The sequence below is a fragment of the Nannospalax galili genome, unplaced genomic scaffold (genome assembly GCF_000622305.1).
Source record: "Nannospalax galili isolate Female #2095 unplaced genomic scaffold, S.galili_v1.0 scaffold7, whole genome shotgun sequence".
NCBI classification, from domain to species: Eukaryota; Metazoa; Chordata; class Mammalia; order Rodentia; family Spalacidae; genus Nannospalax; species Nannospalax galili.
Genome location: NW_008359081.1, coordinates 10,476,831 through 10,493,265, shown reverse-complemented (window position 1 = coordinate 10,493,265; position 16,435 = coordinate 10,476,831). Strand labels below are relative to the sequence as shown.

General features: G+C 33.3%; 1 protein-coding gene across 1 annotated transcript in view; it reads left to right on the top strand.

Moving 5' to 3' along the window:
- The window catches only part of Dmd (dystrophin), a 2,373,110-nt gene that overhangs the window by 1,104,055 nt on the left and 1,252,620 nt on the right, over positions 1-16,435 (top strand). Inside the window, exon 42 of the mRNA XM_017795501.2 lies at positions 5,871-6,065. Within this exon, the coding sequence (XP_017650990.1) occupies positions 5,871-6,065 (195 nt within the window). The remainder of the gene's footprint in view (positions 1-5,870; positions 6,066-16,435) is intronic.

Genomic DNA, 16,435 nt, shown 5'->3' with positions numbered 1-16,435 from the left:
TATTAATTTACTTTATTATTTTATTTTACATATTATATTTTATTATTTTATTTATTTTATTTTATTATTCATGTGTGAGTGCCTGAATGGATGTGTGCTCACAACAGCGTGAATGTGTCATATCAGAAGAGGGCATTGGAGCTCCGGAAACTACAGGTGCAGGCAGTTGTGAGCCACCATGAGGGTACTAAGAACTGAATCTAGAGCCTGTGAAGGAACAGCAAGTGCTTTTTAACTGGTGATTCATATTTTCAGCACCATCTTTAACACAATTTTTATTATTTTTATTGAAGTTTCATGCATTTCATACAAAATATCTTGATCAGATCTAGACTCCCTACACTATCTCCAACCCCCACAGCTCCCCAATCCCCGCTGGATTTCATGCATTCTGTTATATACATTAAGGCCTATTGAGTTAAGTTTGTGTTTCAAATGTCTCTTGGTGTGAGTCCATCCACTGGAGTCAGATGTCTTGGAATTAGCTCATATGAACTTAAATGGCAACAGCATGCACAAGACCCAAACCAGACAAAAACCCAGCATAGTAGTGGACAAATGGTTAGGAAGCCTCAACCTTAGCTTAGGAACTATTGTCAGCTTATCATTGCCAGGTGAGGCAGAGTTCTTCATTAAGGGAGTGACACTTGATAGGATGAACACACTTTTTAATCAAGCGGTTTGTGATTATTTTGTGGTGAATATCATTTTTGTTTTGTAGGTTCACATAAACAAATTTTAGATGACACAAGGTGTGGGGAAAGACTTTTAAATGTGAACAGTCTCTCATTTATCTATTTTCTATGCTGTGTCAAAAACACTTCATATGGACCCATTTGAATGCAAATTTATGGCGTTTATACAATGACTTATTTAGCAACTATAAGACAAGGTGTTGTCACAATATTAGTTTTGTCATATCATTCTTGTGTGTTCTACAACAAATAATATAGCCAGCAGTTCTCATACCGATCTCATTTGTGACATTTAAAAAAAATAATTTGTCATTGGAGGCTTCCCCAATGCGGTGGTACACTTTTTTTTTTGCAAAATTTAATTTTAATGTGTCATGTTTATATTTTTAACATATATAAATGAGCTAGAGGAAATAAATAACACTGCAGCTTTCTAGATTATTGCAATGATCCACAAAAGGTACTTACCTTTCTTGATGACCTTTGAAATTAGGAGATAGAGCTATTTGTCTAATATGGCTTGTCTTTACCATTTCTGTTTTAACTATGACTCATCAATGGGAATTTAAAGGCTATAATCATACTGTGACATAAACCTCATTGTAGTAATACTTTTAATAAACTTTAGTATTAAAATGGCATTCTGAAGAAAGATAGTTATAAAATTTAAAATTTTCATGAAAATGTTCACAAATTTTAATTTCATTGTTCATTTTAAACCAAGAAGAATTATTCCTACTATATTTGGAAGATTTTTTTACCCTCCTTTTTATATAAATACAAATGGAATAACAAAAATCTCTCTGCCACTGTTGCTTTGAATCTAGAGAATAGACTTTGTTAGATATTGGCTCTTTTGACATTTTTTTGTAGAATATTTATATGAAACATATAAATATTTTGGGTCATAGATCATCATAATATGGTACATTTTTCTTCTTGGGTTTCTTTGACCTCATAAGTCATAAATGACTCGCTAGGCAAAAGCATTTGAAGAAGGAAGAAATACTTTAAATCACAGTGGAAAACATTTTGTTAAAAGCTTAGATATAATTCATCACTTGTTTTCAAACAGAATACTTCGTCTCATGCAGTTAGATAGCTATTCAGGAAACAAATTTGAAGTAACGTAGAGAACACAATACCTAAAGTTTCAGAGGACATTAAAGTTTATTTACTACTTCGTGAATGATTTCTGTACCTACTTACATATTTCAAATTCTCTTTTTCTTTGAGCTTTTTGTATACAACACACAAATCAAGTTATTTTCATAAATGATCCTTTGTAAACATTGCATAGAATTTCCATTTTAAATAAAAATAGATGACTGCTATCAGAAAATGAGGATACTATTTTCTTTTTGTATATACATTTAGGAATAAAAATGAACAAATAGAAATAAAAGAAATTGGTGTGGCAATAGTTTGCTTTCTAATGAGGCATGAACACCTGTAATTATATATGGTGGTAAAAAAACATTAACAAAAGGTTAGGCAGGATTTGCACACATCAAAATTCACAAGGATGTAATTATTCAAGACACAGTTAATGAAATTCAAATGAAAAGGCTTAATCTGAATTTGAGTGCTAGATTTTGCATGCGAAGATAGAATGAACATGATACTTCCAATTATAGTGACTTTTTAATAACTGACTGAACTTTTCATTAAAGCTAACTGAAAGTCATTCAGTGGATATATTTTATTCATTAACAACCTGCATCACTGTGGTAAAAGGAATAATTACTCTAAAGGAACATATAGTATGATAGAACTATAAAAGCCTCATTTTTATTCAATATTATATGTTTCTTACATGAAAATTATGGTATATCTTCATATATTTAAAATGTTGCATGTTGGAGAAAAGTTGAGTATTGTCAGAAATTAGAATATTCAAAATTCAAGAAATAGAGTTTTTCCAAAAATGAGTTGACCCTTTTCCACTGAAGTTAGAGAATAATTCATATCATTTCAATTTTTTGGAAAAGCTCAGAGGATCAACCCTTAGCTTCCACTATTTAACAGATGTGTTCTACTATACTTTTGCTATATATAATGACCAGATAAAATGTATTACAACAATAGTAGGGGAAAACAGTTCCTTAAATAAGTTATTATTAAATGTATCCAACATACAACCATTTATTTCAAAATCTAATTTAAAAATTGTAGCCTAGCTATAACTTCAAAATTACTTATAGTTACAATGGGCATTAGAGCAGCTATAATTTTAAATGTAAATTTTTTGCATTTTCTTTGACATGAAAATTATGGTACATCTTTATATATAAAAATATTGCATGTTGGGGAAAAGTTGACTATTGTAAGAAATTAGAATATTCATAATTTAAGAGACACATAAATGAAATGCCAGGGCTTATGAGATGACTCAGCATTAAAGGTGTCTGTTGCCAAGCCTAAAACCCTGAGTTCAATACCAAGAACCACGTAATGGAAGAAGAGAACTGACTACAGCAAGCTGTCTGTGAACTACACACACACACACACACACACACACACACACACACACAGAGAGAGAGAGAGAGAGAGAGAGAGAGAGTAACATGGATGCATCCACATACATTTACACACACAAACACACACACAAATAATAAAATAAATGTAATAAACTTAAAAAATTAAAATACATGAAAATGGGGCAGGAACTTTGTGGCAAGAGAGGGGTTGGGGTAGAAGAGAGACAAAAAAAGACAAGGGAATGAGTGTGGGTAGAATGTGATACATATATATATATATGTGTGTGTGTGTAGTGTGTATATGTATAGATATATGAAGGTCAAAGTATACATTTAAAAATTAAATAAGGCACACACAGAAACCAAAAATTGCAGGACTATATGTGTTACCTCCATTCTTGGTGCCACGGTTCAGGATTTTTTTATCTTAATGTTTGGTCTTATTTGATCTTATTGGCTGAAAGTATTTCATACCTCAGCTCTGTATGTTTTAAACTAACTAATATTGAAGTTAATCTCATTGTATTTAAAGTCCCTCCATGAAAATCAAAATATATTTAGCTAAAACGGTCAAAAGTGTCATATTCAGATTTAAAACTGAACTTTTGTTTAATCTGTTACTAGTCAAGTGCAAGTTTATTTTCAGTGACTTTGTTTTACTCTATTTGACTTTTAAATAAATTTCTTTACTTTGTGTAACTTATAATTACTACATTTATGAGGAACTAAACAGGAATTTAATCTTCAGTATCTCAAATGTCAGTAATGAAATTTAAGGAAAGTACATGGAAAAAATTAAATAAAAATGGAGCAACTGAGAAGTAATTTTCTACTAAAGAAAGGCAGGGTGAAATGTATGTAAATAAAAACATCTTGAAATTTACAGTGTTTATTATTATAAATGAGACTATGGTGTTCTTTACATATGTTTAAGTTCTAATTCAGAAATAACCTTGGTTCAAGTATGAAGATGAATAATTTTAAAACAGAAAAAGTACTATTTATCCTCTACTCAATACTATCCCCCAAAATGCACTTGCTATCTAAAAGCAAGTATAAAAATATGATTATATAAAATACAAAAAAGCCATTTATTTCTATAAATCTGTGTGTCAAATGTTAAAGTGGATTTAGCAATAAGAAAGACAAACTTGCAAATATGGAGAACAACATAGTCACCAGTCTAATGCCATGCATGCAAGTAAAATAAATTTGTTTGAATTTTTAACGTACTAATTAGTATTGAGCCTAATATGTCAGTAGAATTTGCACACTTAACTACCTGATTAAATTATATATTTATAAGTATATAAATATATATATTTAAACTAGTGAAATATTTGATTTGCAATGAAGAAATAGAAATCATTTTTTAATCTATGGATAAATACTCAATTGTGTTCATAAAGCTCCATCTGAAGTTTCTATGTTCACTTAAAACACAACTTAAAAATGCATGTGTGTTATGCTTCCATTGATCAAGAAATGTTTCAAAATTTGATTAAGATATAACCAATTTTATAAATTATATGTCATTTGAAAACTGACCTGTACAATCCTAAATTTGCTACAATATAATTATACCAGACATCTAAATTAGGAAGAATTTATCTTTATGTCACATAAGAAGTGAATGTAAAAAGTCCTGAGCCAGAGAAATTAAAAGGAAGCCAAAGTAATCAGCTTACGATTTTTATTGATCTTTGTATTAGGTTCACTGTGGGATATCAAAGCCCATTTAATTATGTTACTAAAAAAATGAGCAGAGCTCTGTCAAAAAGACTGTACAGTAATAAATGACTGTGTTAGCATGCTTGTTGCACCAACTTCCCAAGAGACCCTGCCACTGAAACTTTCATCTGACCCCATCAAAAGGCAGGTGGCAGTTGATCAATTGAAAACAAAGTTACTGGAGAATAATTTCAATTGCAAGAGTGTTACGACCAATACTGTAGATAGAAAATGGCAGAGGTCATTCATCTATCTGAATTTGCATAGCAAATAACATTTATTTCTTGTTCTTCTAAAGAATAAAGAGATAATGCTGGCCACCTCCAAAATAGTCTAGAGGTATGAGTCCTTACCTTTTCTGGCATATGGATACCACTTAAGAAAATGTAGTTGCAAAGCAGACCAGTGGACTCTCAAATTTGGGGTGTTTCTGGAATAGAATCTTCCCTACATATTTAGCACCTTTATAGCAGCTTAGTTCAGTAAGGAGAGAGCATCAAAGACAAGTGCCAGTCTCTGCAACTTGGGCAAAAGTTACATACTAGCCCAAAGTGCTTCATGCCTCCTGTACCTCAATTACCACTAGGACTTTTTTTTCTTATGAGCAGAACAAAAGTGCATTACTCTCCTATATTTCTAGGAGGCTTAAAACTAAAAATTAAAAGTTAATTTCAAATATTATCCTTTCCTCAGAGTCCAACTAAACACTGCCTTCCTCCAAACCTTATGACTTTCGGCCTTTCATCTTATATTGAGGTTCAAACATGTATTTATATCATCAGAACTTTTTTTGAAAGATGATACTATATATGTATATGATCATTTCATTAGACTTTAACACGTGTCTACTTTTAATTCATTTCCAGCACTTTGTCAACTATAGATTGGAATCGATGCAAACTCAGCAAAGGCCTTTTTATCAATAGAAAACTAAAAGAAATGTTCTTTTGTATATCTATACCAGCACACTCTCCGTGAGGAAACCGTGGTAGTAATGACTGAAGATATGCCTTTGGAAATTTCTTATGTGCCTTCTACATATTTGACCGAGATAAGTCATATCTCACAAGCCCTATCAGAAGTGGAACAACTTCTCAGTGCTGCTGAACTCTGTGCTAAAGATTTTGAAGATCTCTTTAAGCAAGAGGAGTCTCTTAAGGTAAAATAAACATACTTCCTTTAGATTTCATAGGATGTTTACACTGATCGTGTAATAGTACCAGAATAGATAACTTCAACTGTATGCATAGTGAAGAAACTTCCATTTACATTTGAAATTCTTTTTAAATGCAAGGTGGGTAGGTAAAATATAAATTCAAAATATTTCATAATATTTAGTATCACAAAAAGTTCTTTGAAAATAAAGGAATACACAGAAAAAAATAATATTCACATTTACTCAAGGAAGAATCACAAAACAAGTTTTTATTTTTTTATTTTATTTTTTATTTTTTAAAGTAATCAATATGCCATTTTACTTTCTTCTCTCCAAAATGGAAAAAGTAATATTTGAATCACATATATATTTACATTGCCTAAGTTTCCTATTTTGTTCATATGATGTATATGTTCCATTTCAAATTAATAACAGCAATACACTATGATTTATAGAATATAATCGCATAGAAACTGATCAGAGAAGACAGTTATGGTGACATGTACTGGTAACATCAACACTTGAGAAGCTGAGCCTGGAGGATTTCAAGTACTGGGCTAGCCTGAGCTGCATGTCATGAAAGAAAGAATGAATTAAAGGAAAGAAGGAAGAATAAAGAATTTCATAAAAAAGTTTTTCTTTATAACACCATCCAAAGACTTCCAATGATACTCATCTCTTTTTTCAAACCAATGCCAGGTTACTGAATTCTGAACCAAGGCAAATCATGATTAGGGTATAGCCAATGGATTTTAGTAGGCAGTGTCTATAGATAAATGAATGCTGCATCAAGAAAAAGTTCATAATACATCTTCCTACTTCAAAAAGTTTTGCTAGGGGTGGAGACAGTTTTTGCAACCAGGGCCTCCCCCAGCAATGACGTATGATTGATGGAGAGGACCAGATAGACCCAGGGTCTCTCAGAACCAGAGAACCAATAGATGCAGCAGGAGAGAGTGGAGTCCAGTTCTTCCTTGTCCTTCTTTCTTCAAGGCCCGGCAGCTTGAGCCATTCCCAAGTTCTTCAGGGATGGAGAAATGCAGGGAGGCTCCATGTAAGAGTTCCAGGATACAGAAATGGAATGGCTCAGAGAAAATGACTAAAACCCATAGAAAGCTAAGTTAATGTCTCCTATCCATGCTATTTGTACCCACCATGAATCTGTTAAGGAGGCAATACAAATGGATGAAATCTTTCTATGCTGTATCAAACCTTATTTATATTTGATTTAGGGAAAAAAGAATATTTTCATAACAATGCGTGTCTTGACACAGCTGTGCGATCATGTATTTGACACTCAAGCTGAAATATTATAGTCTAGCCATAGTTTGGTATTTTCCAGTGAAAGCATACAAATGAGATTACTATCATCAGCACATATTAGCTAAAGTATTTTATATGCTAAATGATTTCTTGTGAACTAATTCCATATCACACATTTTTCTGCACGAGTACACAAATAGATAATGCTGTTTGTTTTAGAAATCAGTGTTTCAATACCTTGTGTGACTCGACTTTAATATATTACATTAAATCAAAGAAGCTATAAAATTGCACACTAAAATAAAGTAAGAGCTTCGTGGAAGTCTGGAACTCGTCCATCTATTTCACTATGTTGCTGTTTCCTTTTCTCTTTGAAGTACAAACATTCCCTCATGGATGGGTACAGTGAAAAAAAGCAATTCTGTCATTTGATAAACTCGACATACCAGCATACATTTAATAATTCAGAATAACTCGTTTCCTATAACAGCACCATTGGCAAGTTCATTATTGTCATTCAACATCTAATCACCGCTAATATTCGAATATTCTTTCCTTTTCATATTCATAAAGATATTAGTCAGAAGAGCAGTCACCGTGAACTTACTAAGTTGCACACTGAATATCCTTGACTCAGTACCTCTTGTCCTGGAATGGTCAAACACTGTCTACATTCACAGCTAGTAATTGGCTCATCTTGATACATTTACTACTATAGCTGATGTCAATTTTTGTAGGATTTATTAATGTGGTTTGTAAGAAGGTGTTTTCCCTAGGTTTTTTTCACTGAATTATTGAATCCTCATGAGATGTAATAGTAGGTTTGAATCCATGTCTCTCCCATAAATCTTCCACAGGCAAATGGGCTTCCTACCTGTACTGGCTTTTTGATAAGGAGTAGTTTTCAACTCAGTCTGTTCAGTGTATATGTAAAAATAGAAATGTAGCACACAGATTATAGTATTGCTGGTTAGGAACGTTTGAAGTTAAACTGTGGTTGATTTTATTTTTGGTAGGCTTGCATGAATCAAATTGCAAACTATATCACACAATTCTCTAGCATTAACTACTTATTTCTTAAAAGTTGGCTCAGTGGTTAAGAACACTGATTGCTCTTGCAGAAGACCTGGGTTTGAATCTCAGCACCAACATGGCAGTTAACGACTATCCGTTACTCCAGTTCCAGGGTATCCGACAGCCTCTCCTGTCTTCTGTGGGCATTGCAAGACACGAGTGCACTTACCTACATGCAGGCAATACACGCATACACAAAAATAAAAATAATAAATAAAATACTAAATAAAGTTCAGTACAACACATGTAATGTGAAATAAGCAAGAATAATGATTTCTTGAACAAAATATAACTAAAATAGTACATATTGTTTGAATAGGTATATTAAATTAAAGAGATACATAATCATTTTATCAGAGAGTATGAAGCTAAATGGTCTCTCTCATATGAATATCTACATTTAGGATATCATGTACCAGCTAAGACCATCTAGAGATACATAAGAAACACGTGCATAAGTGACATTTATTCTTATTTCCTAACCAATAGTAGTATTATTAATTATGCTTGCTTACATGTAAATGTTAATATTATGTATGTAATGATACCATGATTTTAAAAGAAATAAACTTTTTGAAATTTGTATTTATTATGAAGAGTTTATTGCAATTTGATTTTTAAAATAATCTTAGTAAATTTTGCCAAACTATAATTACCACGTGACATCACCAAATCTGGCTTTAGAGAATCTCATATCCATATTCAGAAACAGATTTCTAGCACTACACATTTAAGTCAGAAAAAGTTTCACCTTCTGAAAGCTTTAAATGTTTGAAAATGTCATAAAATAGAAAATATTCTTCTAGTTGTCCAACCTGAAGAATGCATCACACGGCTGATTTTGCTGAAAGATTTTTTTTTTTTTGGTGTTTGGTACACCTATAGGGAGCTGCCAAGTCCAAGTGCCCCTGAGTCTTTACCTTTCTTTGCAAGAAGGTAAAGCTCTACATGTGTGTATTTTCTGTCACTTGAAAGTGGTAAGAGATGACTTGGAGGAAAAGCAGTAGTTCTCACTCACCTTCAGAAGGGTTACCAGAAGTATGATCCAATATCTGAGCTATGTGTACAACCCTGTTGTACATAATAGAAGTGCCTGTCTTCTAATTTTGCTTTGGAAAACTTGTTTTGAAATTTTGCAAATTTCGTATAATACATGTTGATCATATTTAGACCTCTCCCCTATCTTCACCCTTCTTATAGCCCTTCTCCACATTTCATGCACTCAGTCATCTATGTTAAGGCCTATTGAGCCAAGTTTGTGTCCCCAAATACCCTTCAGTATGCATCCACCCACTGGAGCCTGATGAATGAACCTATTTAGTATTACACCTTTAAAGAAAACCAATTCTCATGGTGACACACACCTTTAATCCCAGCACTTGGGAGGCAGAGGTGGGTGATTTCTTTGAGTTCAAGGTCAACCCAGTCTACATAAGGAGTTCTTGGCCAGACGTGGCTTCAGGGAAACCCTGTCTCAAAAAGACAAAACAAAACTAAACTAAAAAGAAATCCAATTCACCAATTCTCCCTCTTCCATAGTTACTGGTTTCCAATAGTTGCTCAGCTAAGGTTGGGGCTTATTGCCCATTTTCCCAATTTTATGCTTTGTTTTTGTCCACCTTGAGCTTTTTACTAGCTCTCTTTACCTTAGAATTTTCCTAGAGATATTCCCCCAATAAACTGTGTGCATGAATACTCTTGTTTTATGAACTATTTTTGTAGAAACTATAAGACATTTTAAAAAAATGACATATATACTATGTAATCAGAATTTGCTATCCAAAATGCTTTTGCATACACCATTCCATCTGTATGAAATATCCCAATGAGGCTGCAACCTCTCAGAACTTCCCTAGCATTGCTATATACGATTTTTATTACAATAAATCAGAAACAGCTTATATTTAGGACATCTTGTTTTTACCTTTTGCAGAAATGTGAATAAATTTAAGTGATGCCTCATGATTCTAAAATAACTTGTTTTTACTTGTTTAATTCTTTCTACAAGTCTGTGAAATACCTAAACTTACTTCATTTCTTGTTACATGAAGAAGCTGAAGAAATTAAATGAAAGTATTAAAAACAAATAGCACTAATACTGAATCATTTTTTTCAGTGCATGGGATCAAACTGTTTTGCTTAGCACATGCTTAGTTAGAGCTATGCTCCTAACCTACATACCCATCCCAGTGAAGCAAAGCATTTAACCAAGCAGTGAGTTCCAGAATGTGTTTCGTCCCTCATCTTTCATAGGGTGTTCTGCTGAGCAGAGTGATGTAAGCTTGTACAAAACAAGGGAACACCAAAATTTACTGGTTTCTAATTATAGACTCTATCATGCCAACATAAATAGATTTTATAGAAAGGATGAAGAACAGAAAGACTTAAATATATAAAGATATAAGGAAGAAAAAGAAAGGGATAGATATTGAAGGAAACAAAGGGGTCCAGAGTGTGTCATTTCAGCTAACTTAACTAAATTATTTATAGTATATATGATCTGTTTCCCATGACTAAATTGCCTTGTATTTTTGGTAACCAAGGGTGTAATAACAGGTGTGGTCATATGAAGAAAGTTCACAGGCATTGCCAGGCAATTTTATCTTAATGAAAGTTTAAGGAGGACTTTAATTAAAGGCAGCCATTGTTCAACCTCAACTATATGTAGAATGATTTTGAGGCTCAAATGTCACCAATGCCATGAAGCAAAGTTGTTCATGTCTTCTCAACTTGGTTCAGGTAATTATTCATGGCATTGAAGACCTAAAATTAATTGTTAGGGAAATTAGTTCTTTAACGAGTATGGATTCATTCTTTTATAACTATTTCTTAACCACCTACCATGTACCATGCACTGTCTTATGTGTTTATGTAATAGGAAACAAATCCAGACAATCTGAGAGATAATATACATAATCAAAAGAGTTAGTAAGTATTATCTATTACAAAATTACATATATTCTGAATATATGAAAACATGGATGTCAGTAAGGAGTTACAGAGCCAGTAAAGAGATAAGTGTAGGTAAAATTGCATAATGAAATTGAAATTGTAAATAGAGTAAAAAGGTCATTTGAGCAAAGCTTGGAAAAAAGTAAGGCAGTCACTTTTGCTGTCTGGGTAACAAATCGCACACAGTTCCACATGTGATTGTGTGTCTATCTTGATCAGACTTCAGCAAGAACCCTAGAGTGGCCAGGGACAAATGAAGAGACTAGGAGATGAGCTCATACAACCTTCAGGGATTGATTATAAAGGTTTTAGCTAGCAGTTGTAAAGAGCATTTTTTCATTCTGTATTAAAAGAGAGTCTTCATAGATTTTTGAATGAAAACAAAAAGTAACCTGATCTGCTTGATGATTTTATTTTTTATTGATTTTTTATGTATTTCATACAGAACATGTCAAACAATCTTATTCATCTTTATACCCTCATCCCAAATGGCACCCTCCCATAGCCTCCCACCATCCAGTCGGGCCCATATACTGTCATCCCTCTTACTGTGTTGTCTGTGCCCCCAGCCTTTCCCCAGTGCAAGTCCATCCTCTGAGTATAGTCAGCCTATCTAGAATCCCTTGTTTTAGGAAGATCAGTTCTTCTTCATCTGGCAGCAATCAGCTCATGGAACATAGAACAGAGATAAAGAAGAGGACAGTGAGGAATCGGTTTTCAGTAATGAAGCTCCCTTATGCAGAACAGGGCCAGGAACACAAAAGGCCACAAATGGCCAAAGTGTAGAGCTCAAGAGTCTACTAAATAACGGTGCTTGGGCAGGACCCCTTTATTAAAGTTCATCCACCCAAGGCTCAGGGACCACTACTGAACAGGGAGCAGAGAGATTGTAAGGATCAGGGAGGATGGGCATGACCATATGGAAACAGAATCCTACAAGCTCCTGGGAACCTGCTCATATGATTCTGTGGTAAAGGTGTCAGCATAGACAAGTCCCATGCAAACTCAGGCAGACTGACAATTTTAAAAGGACCCCATTTATGTTTGACCAAGAATAAAGTCAAGGCTTCTAGGAGTTAGACATTGTGACTTGGACTAGGGTGGGAGTAAAAGACTGTCAGATTCTGGAAATTTTTTCAAGGCAAAAATAGCATACTTGTTACTATATTCACATGGAAATATAACCATATGTGGTTAAGGACCACTTCTCAGAAGATTTGGAGCTTAGGTAGGATGTTTTCTATTTACATAGAAAATGATTTCTTGGTGGTTGGAATATTTCTTTGTTCTATTTGTGTGCTGAACTTGAATCTCGCCTTGAGGTATAGGGAAGAACTACTGCTAACATAACACACTGGTTGAGATGATCCTCCTTTAGAAACTAGTTCATGCCACTTAGGCATACATTTAATAATGCCAATAGTGAAGATAAACTTAGTGTGATGAGCAAAATAATTGTTCCTTCTGTTCTGGTGCTGGGGAACTAGATTAAAAACAGGAGATACCATACGTATAGAGGCAAAAAGGATGTTTGAATGAAAATAAAGGAATGATTGTTTATGTGAATGTTTTGATAAAAGGACATGCTAGGTAAAGGGTTGATTTTTCCATCAATTTGACAAAATGCTACTGGCGGTTGGTTTAAATTAAATAACCATGGATCAGATAAAATCTCAAAGTAAATTTTGATTGCAAATGCTTTTTGAATTCTACTTAAGTTTCCTAACAACAGTTTAGTAAATAGAAGATGCAGATATTTGATGTTTTATTAAACACACTGTAGAAACTGATCTTTTCAGACTAATATAAGCACTTTTAATATCTATTTCTGCGTGACTTTAAAAATAAATACTAACTTATTGACTGTAATTCTGATTCCTATATAAATTATTGAGATTATTGATATAGATATTGCAGGTACAGCTATTTCAAATGTTTGCTTACTCCAGTAATGACCATCTCACATGTATTTCTTCCTTGTTATAGTTGTCTTTCCAAATTTATCCTTAACCCTCTTTTTATACTATACTTTTAATTTTAATTTTATATGTATGAGTGCGTTGCCTGCATGTATGTGAGTACACCCGTGTCGTGCAATGCCGCGGAGGTCAGAAGAGGGCTTCGGATTCCCCTGGAACTGGAGTAAAGGATGGTTTGTAGCCACCATGTGGGTGCTGGGAATCGAACCCAGGTCCTCTGTGAGAGCAGTCAGTGCTCTTAACTGCTGAGCCTTCTCTCCAGTCCTCCTTAACCCTCTTTTACAGTGTATTTTTTTCCTTTGTCTCTACTGTTATTTTAGCAGATCCATCAGTCATCCCACTTTGATTACTATTCCACTATCTATTGCTGCTAATGTACATCTAATATACATCTTGGGATCCACTCTTACACATTCCATTCAAGAATATTTTTATAATTTCTATCCTATAACTTCTGAAAGAAAAAAAAAACATCTGCACTAAAACTTAAAGGTGATATATATGGTGCAAATTGGATTTAAGTTGTGAGTTGGGTTTCCTCTTATTCTCGAACTATTCAAGCTGTGCTTTAACAAATTATGATGTCATTTTTTGAGCTCCAATGTATAATTCAGAAATTAATCAGTATTCATTGTTTCTATGAACACAATGCACTGTGTTTTGTAAAACATTTGATCAATTATAGTTTTGCTTGGTTGTAATTTTTACATGTTTATCATAAATTATGCAAAAAGATAGAAGGTCAAGTAGCCATAGAGCCACTAAAAGACTCTTTCAAATTTCCTCAGAAGCTCATAAAATCTAATTAATAACCTCTTCAATACTTTTTACCACAAACTTCCTTTGCATGTTATTAGGATACTGTCTGGTATGGCATCATATTTCTTTTTTGTATTACTGAATAAAATGTAGCATTTTCTGCTCTATTTTAGTCCTAAATAAATAACTTGCATTTTAAATATTTATTTTGCTGCTGAGGAGATGGCTCATCAGTCAATACCACTGGCTGCTCTGGCAGAAGACCCATGTTTGGTTAGCACCTCCCACATGCTGGCTAACAACTGTGCATAACTCCAGTTCCAGGGGATCCAATGCCCTCTTCTGATGTCCATGAGCATTTCATGATATGGGTGCACTTACATACATTCAAACAATGCACTCATACACATAAAATAATAATAATAATAATAATAATGATAATGTTAAAATATTTATTTTGTTGTAAAATAAAGCAAAGTCTAAATTAATCATATGCCTACAACCAGGAAGAATAAATGTTTCCAAGTATGTTTACAAAAAAGGATGTTGCTTTCTAGTTTATCCATTTTTTGCTTGTATAACTGAGCAGTCCTTAGGCAAAATGATTAAGGCATTCTCATCATTAAGGAAATCTGAGGGGCTTTGTGTATGCTCTTTCTCATACACTCACTCTTGCTCTCTCAGTTCTCTTTCTTGTTGGGTTTTATTTTTTTTTCTTTGAATCTATTTATGTAAGTTTAGAGCAATCATATGTAAGAGTGAATTTTGTTTGTCTCTTTCCCATGAAAACGACTTTAACAAGGTTCTCAAAAGTCAGTCATGTATTATTTAAGCAATGGATGTAATTTCACCAAATATATTTAGTATTTTCCAAAATATGCTCCTGCCATTTTTATCCCCTTGTGCATATTTGCTTCCATTTTACCTTTTATGGTAACTCAAATGAGATTTTAATATTTGGTAATAATAAGAGAATCATGAGTACACATTTACACGTAATAAAGTGTATAAAGTGAAGAGAGGATGGGAAAACATACTGCCCCTATTTTTCTTCCCATTCCTTGGTCATGAGCTTTCTTTTTTTCATTTATCCTATGGCAATGACTTCTGATTTAGAATTTTTCTCCATAAAATGTAGTCCCACCTCCAATCAGAAAGGAAAGATATTAAGCCATATTCTGGTTCTAAAATATTTGGAAGCATTGAATGCCATATGCCCAACTTTTAACTAAGAGAAAAACATTTGCTTCCACGGAAGTCTCCTTTTCCATGTGTGTCTGCCAGAATTTTATCTAAAATGATTCAGACAATGTGCGCAGCTTAACCCAAATGCACCGATCACAAACTGTGAAATTATTTTCCATTTATTTCAACTAGAAACATTGATTTTGCAGAACACATGGAGCAATGAAGTGCAGGTTTTATGTTATTTTTGCTCATGATGTTCAGTGGCATCTGGGAAACATGAGCAAACATAATTCTGAATGAAGGTCTTTGTCTTTTTTAGGTATCTGAGATACTGTGGAGAAACCATAGGGAAAATCAGGCAGAATGTGCAGCTGTTCTTTCTTGCCACTATTTGCTCTAACAGCTAAATAACCAAGAAACATTAAGGGGAATAAGCAGAGAGATACCTGAACAGTTCACTTCCCTTCTGATCTGAATGCATATCTTCAATGGTTAAAGAATAGAGTAAGAAATAATTCTATTAGAATTGAATTTTTATAGACCATCTCAATTCAACTTTTTATTCTACATCAACAAATACTTATTATGGCACACATACTATGCTTATCATTCTCAAAAACAGGAGAAAATTACTATCTGGGTCCTGCCTTTTGGTAACCTGTAGTGTGATTGATTACACAGGTTATTGCTATAAAAACAAGCTAGAAAATAATAAAAGACAGGAAAGACATAATCTATCCCAAAATATACATTATTATAAGCCTCAGACATTAATTTAGTTCATAAATAGTAGAAAGTCATATAGAGAAAATAGTATTACATCAAGAAAAAAAAACCTATGTTGAATTTTAAAGATCATTGGCACTTGAATAATACCCATAGCTAATACATATTATTAGGACCAAAGCCATGCTCTAAACAATTTACTTGTAATAAATTATTCGTGTACTCACAATGACAGTCTTATGCGAAGGCGCTAATATTATGCTCATATTCATAATAGAGAACTCAAGGTTCATAGCTGTTAAGTATCTTTTTCAGGTAAGACAGTTTCTAAATAGGCTAGTTGGAATTCCACCATGCTTATTTATACTATAAATTATCTATTCAGAGTCACTATACTTGAGCTACTTTTGATATAGAAAATGTTCTTCAAAT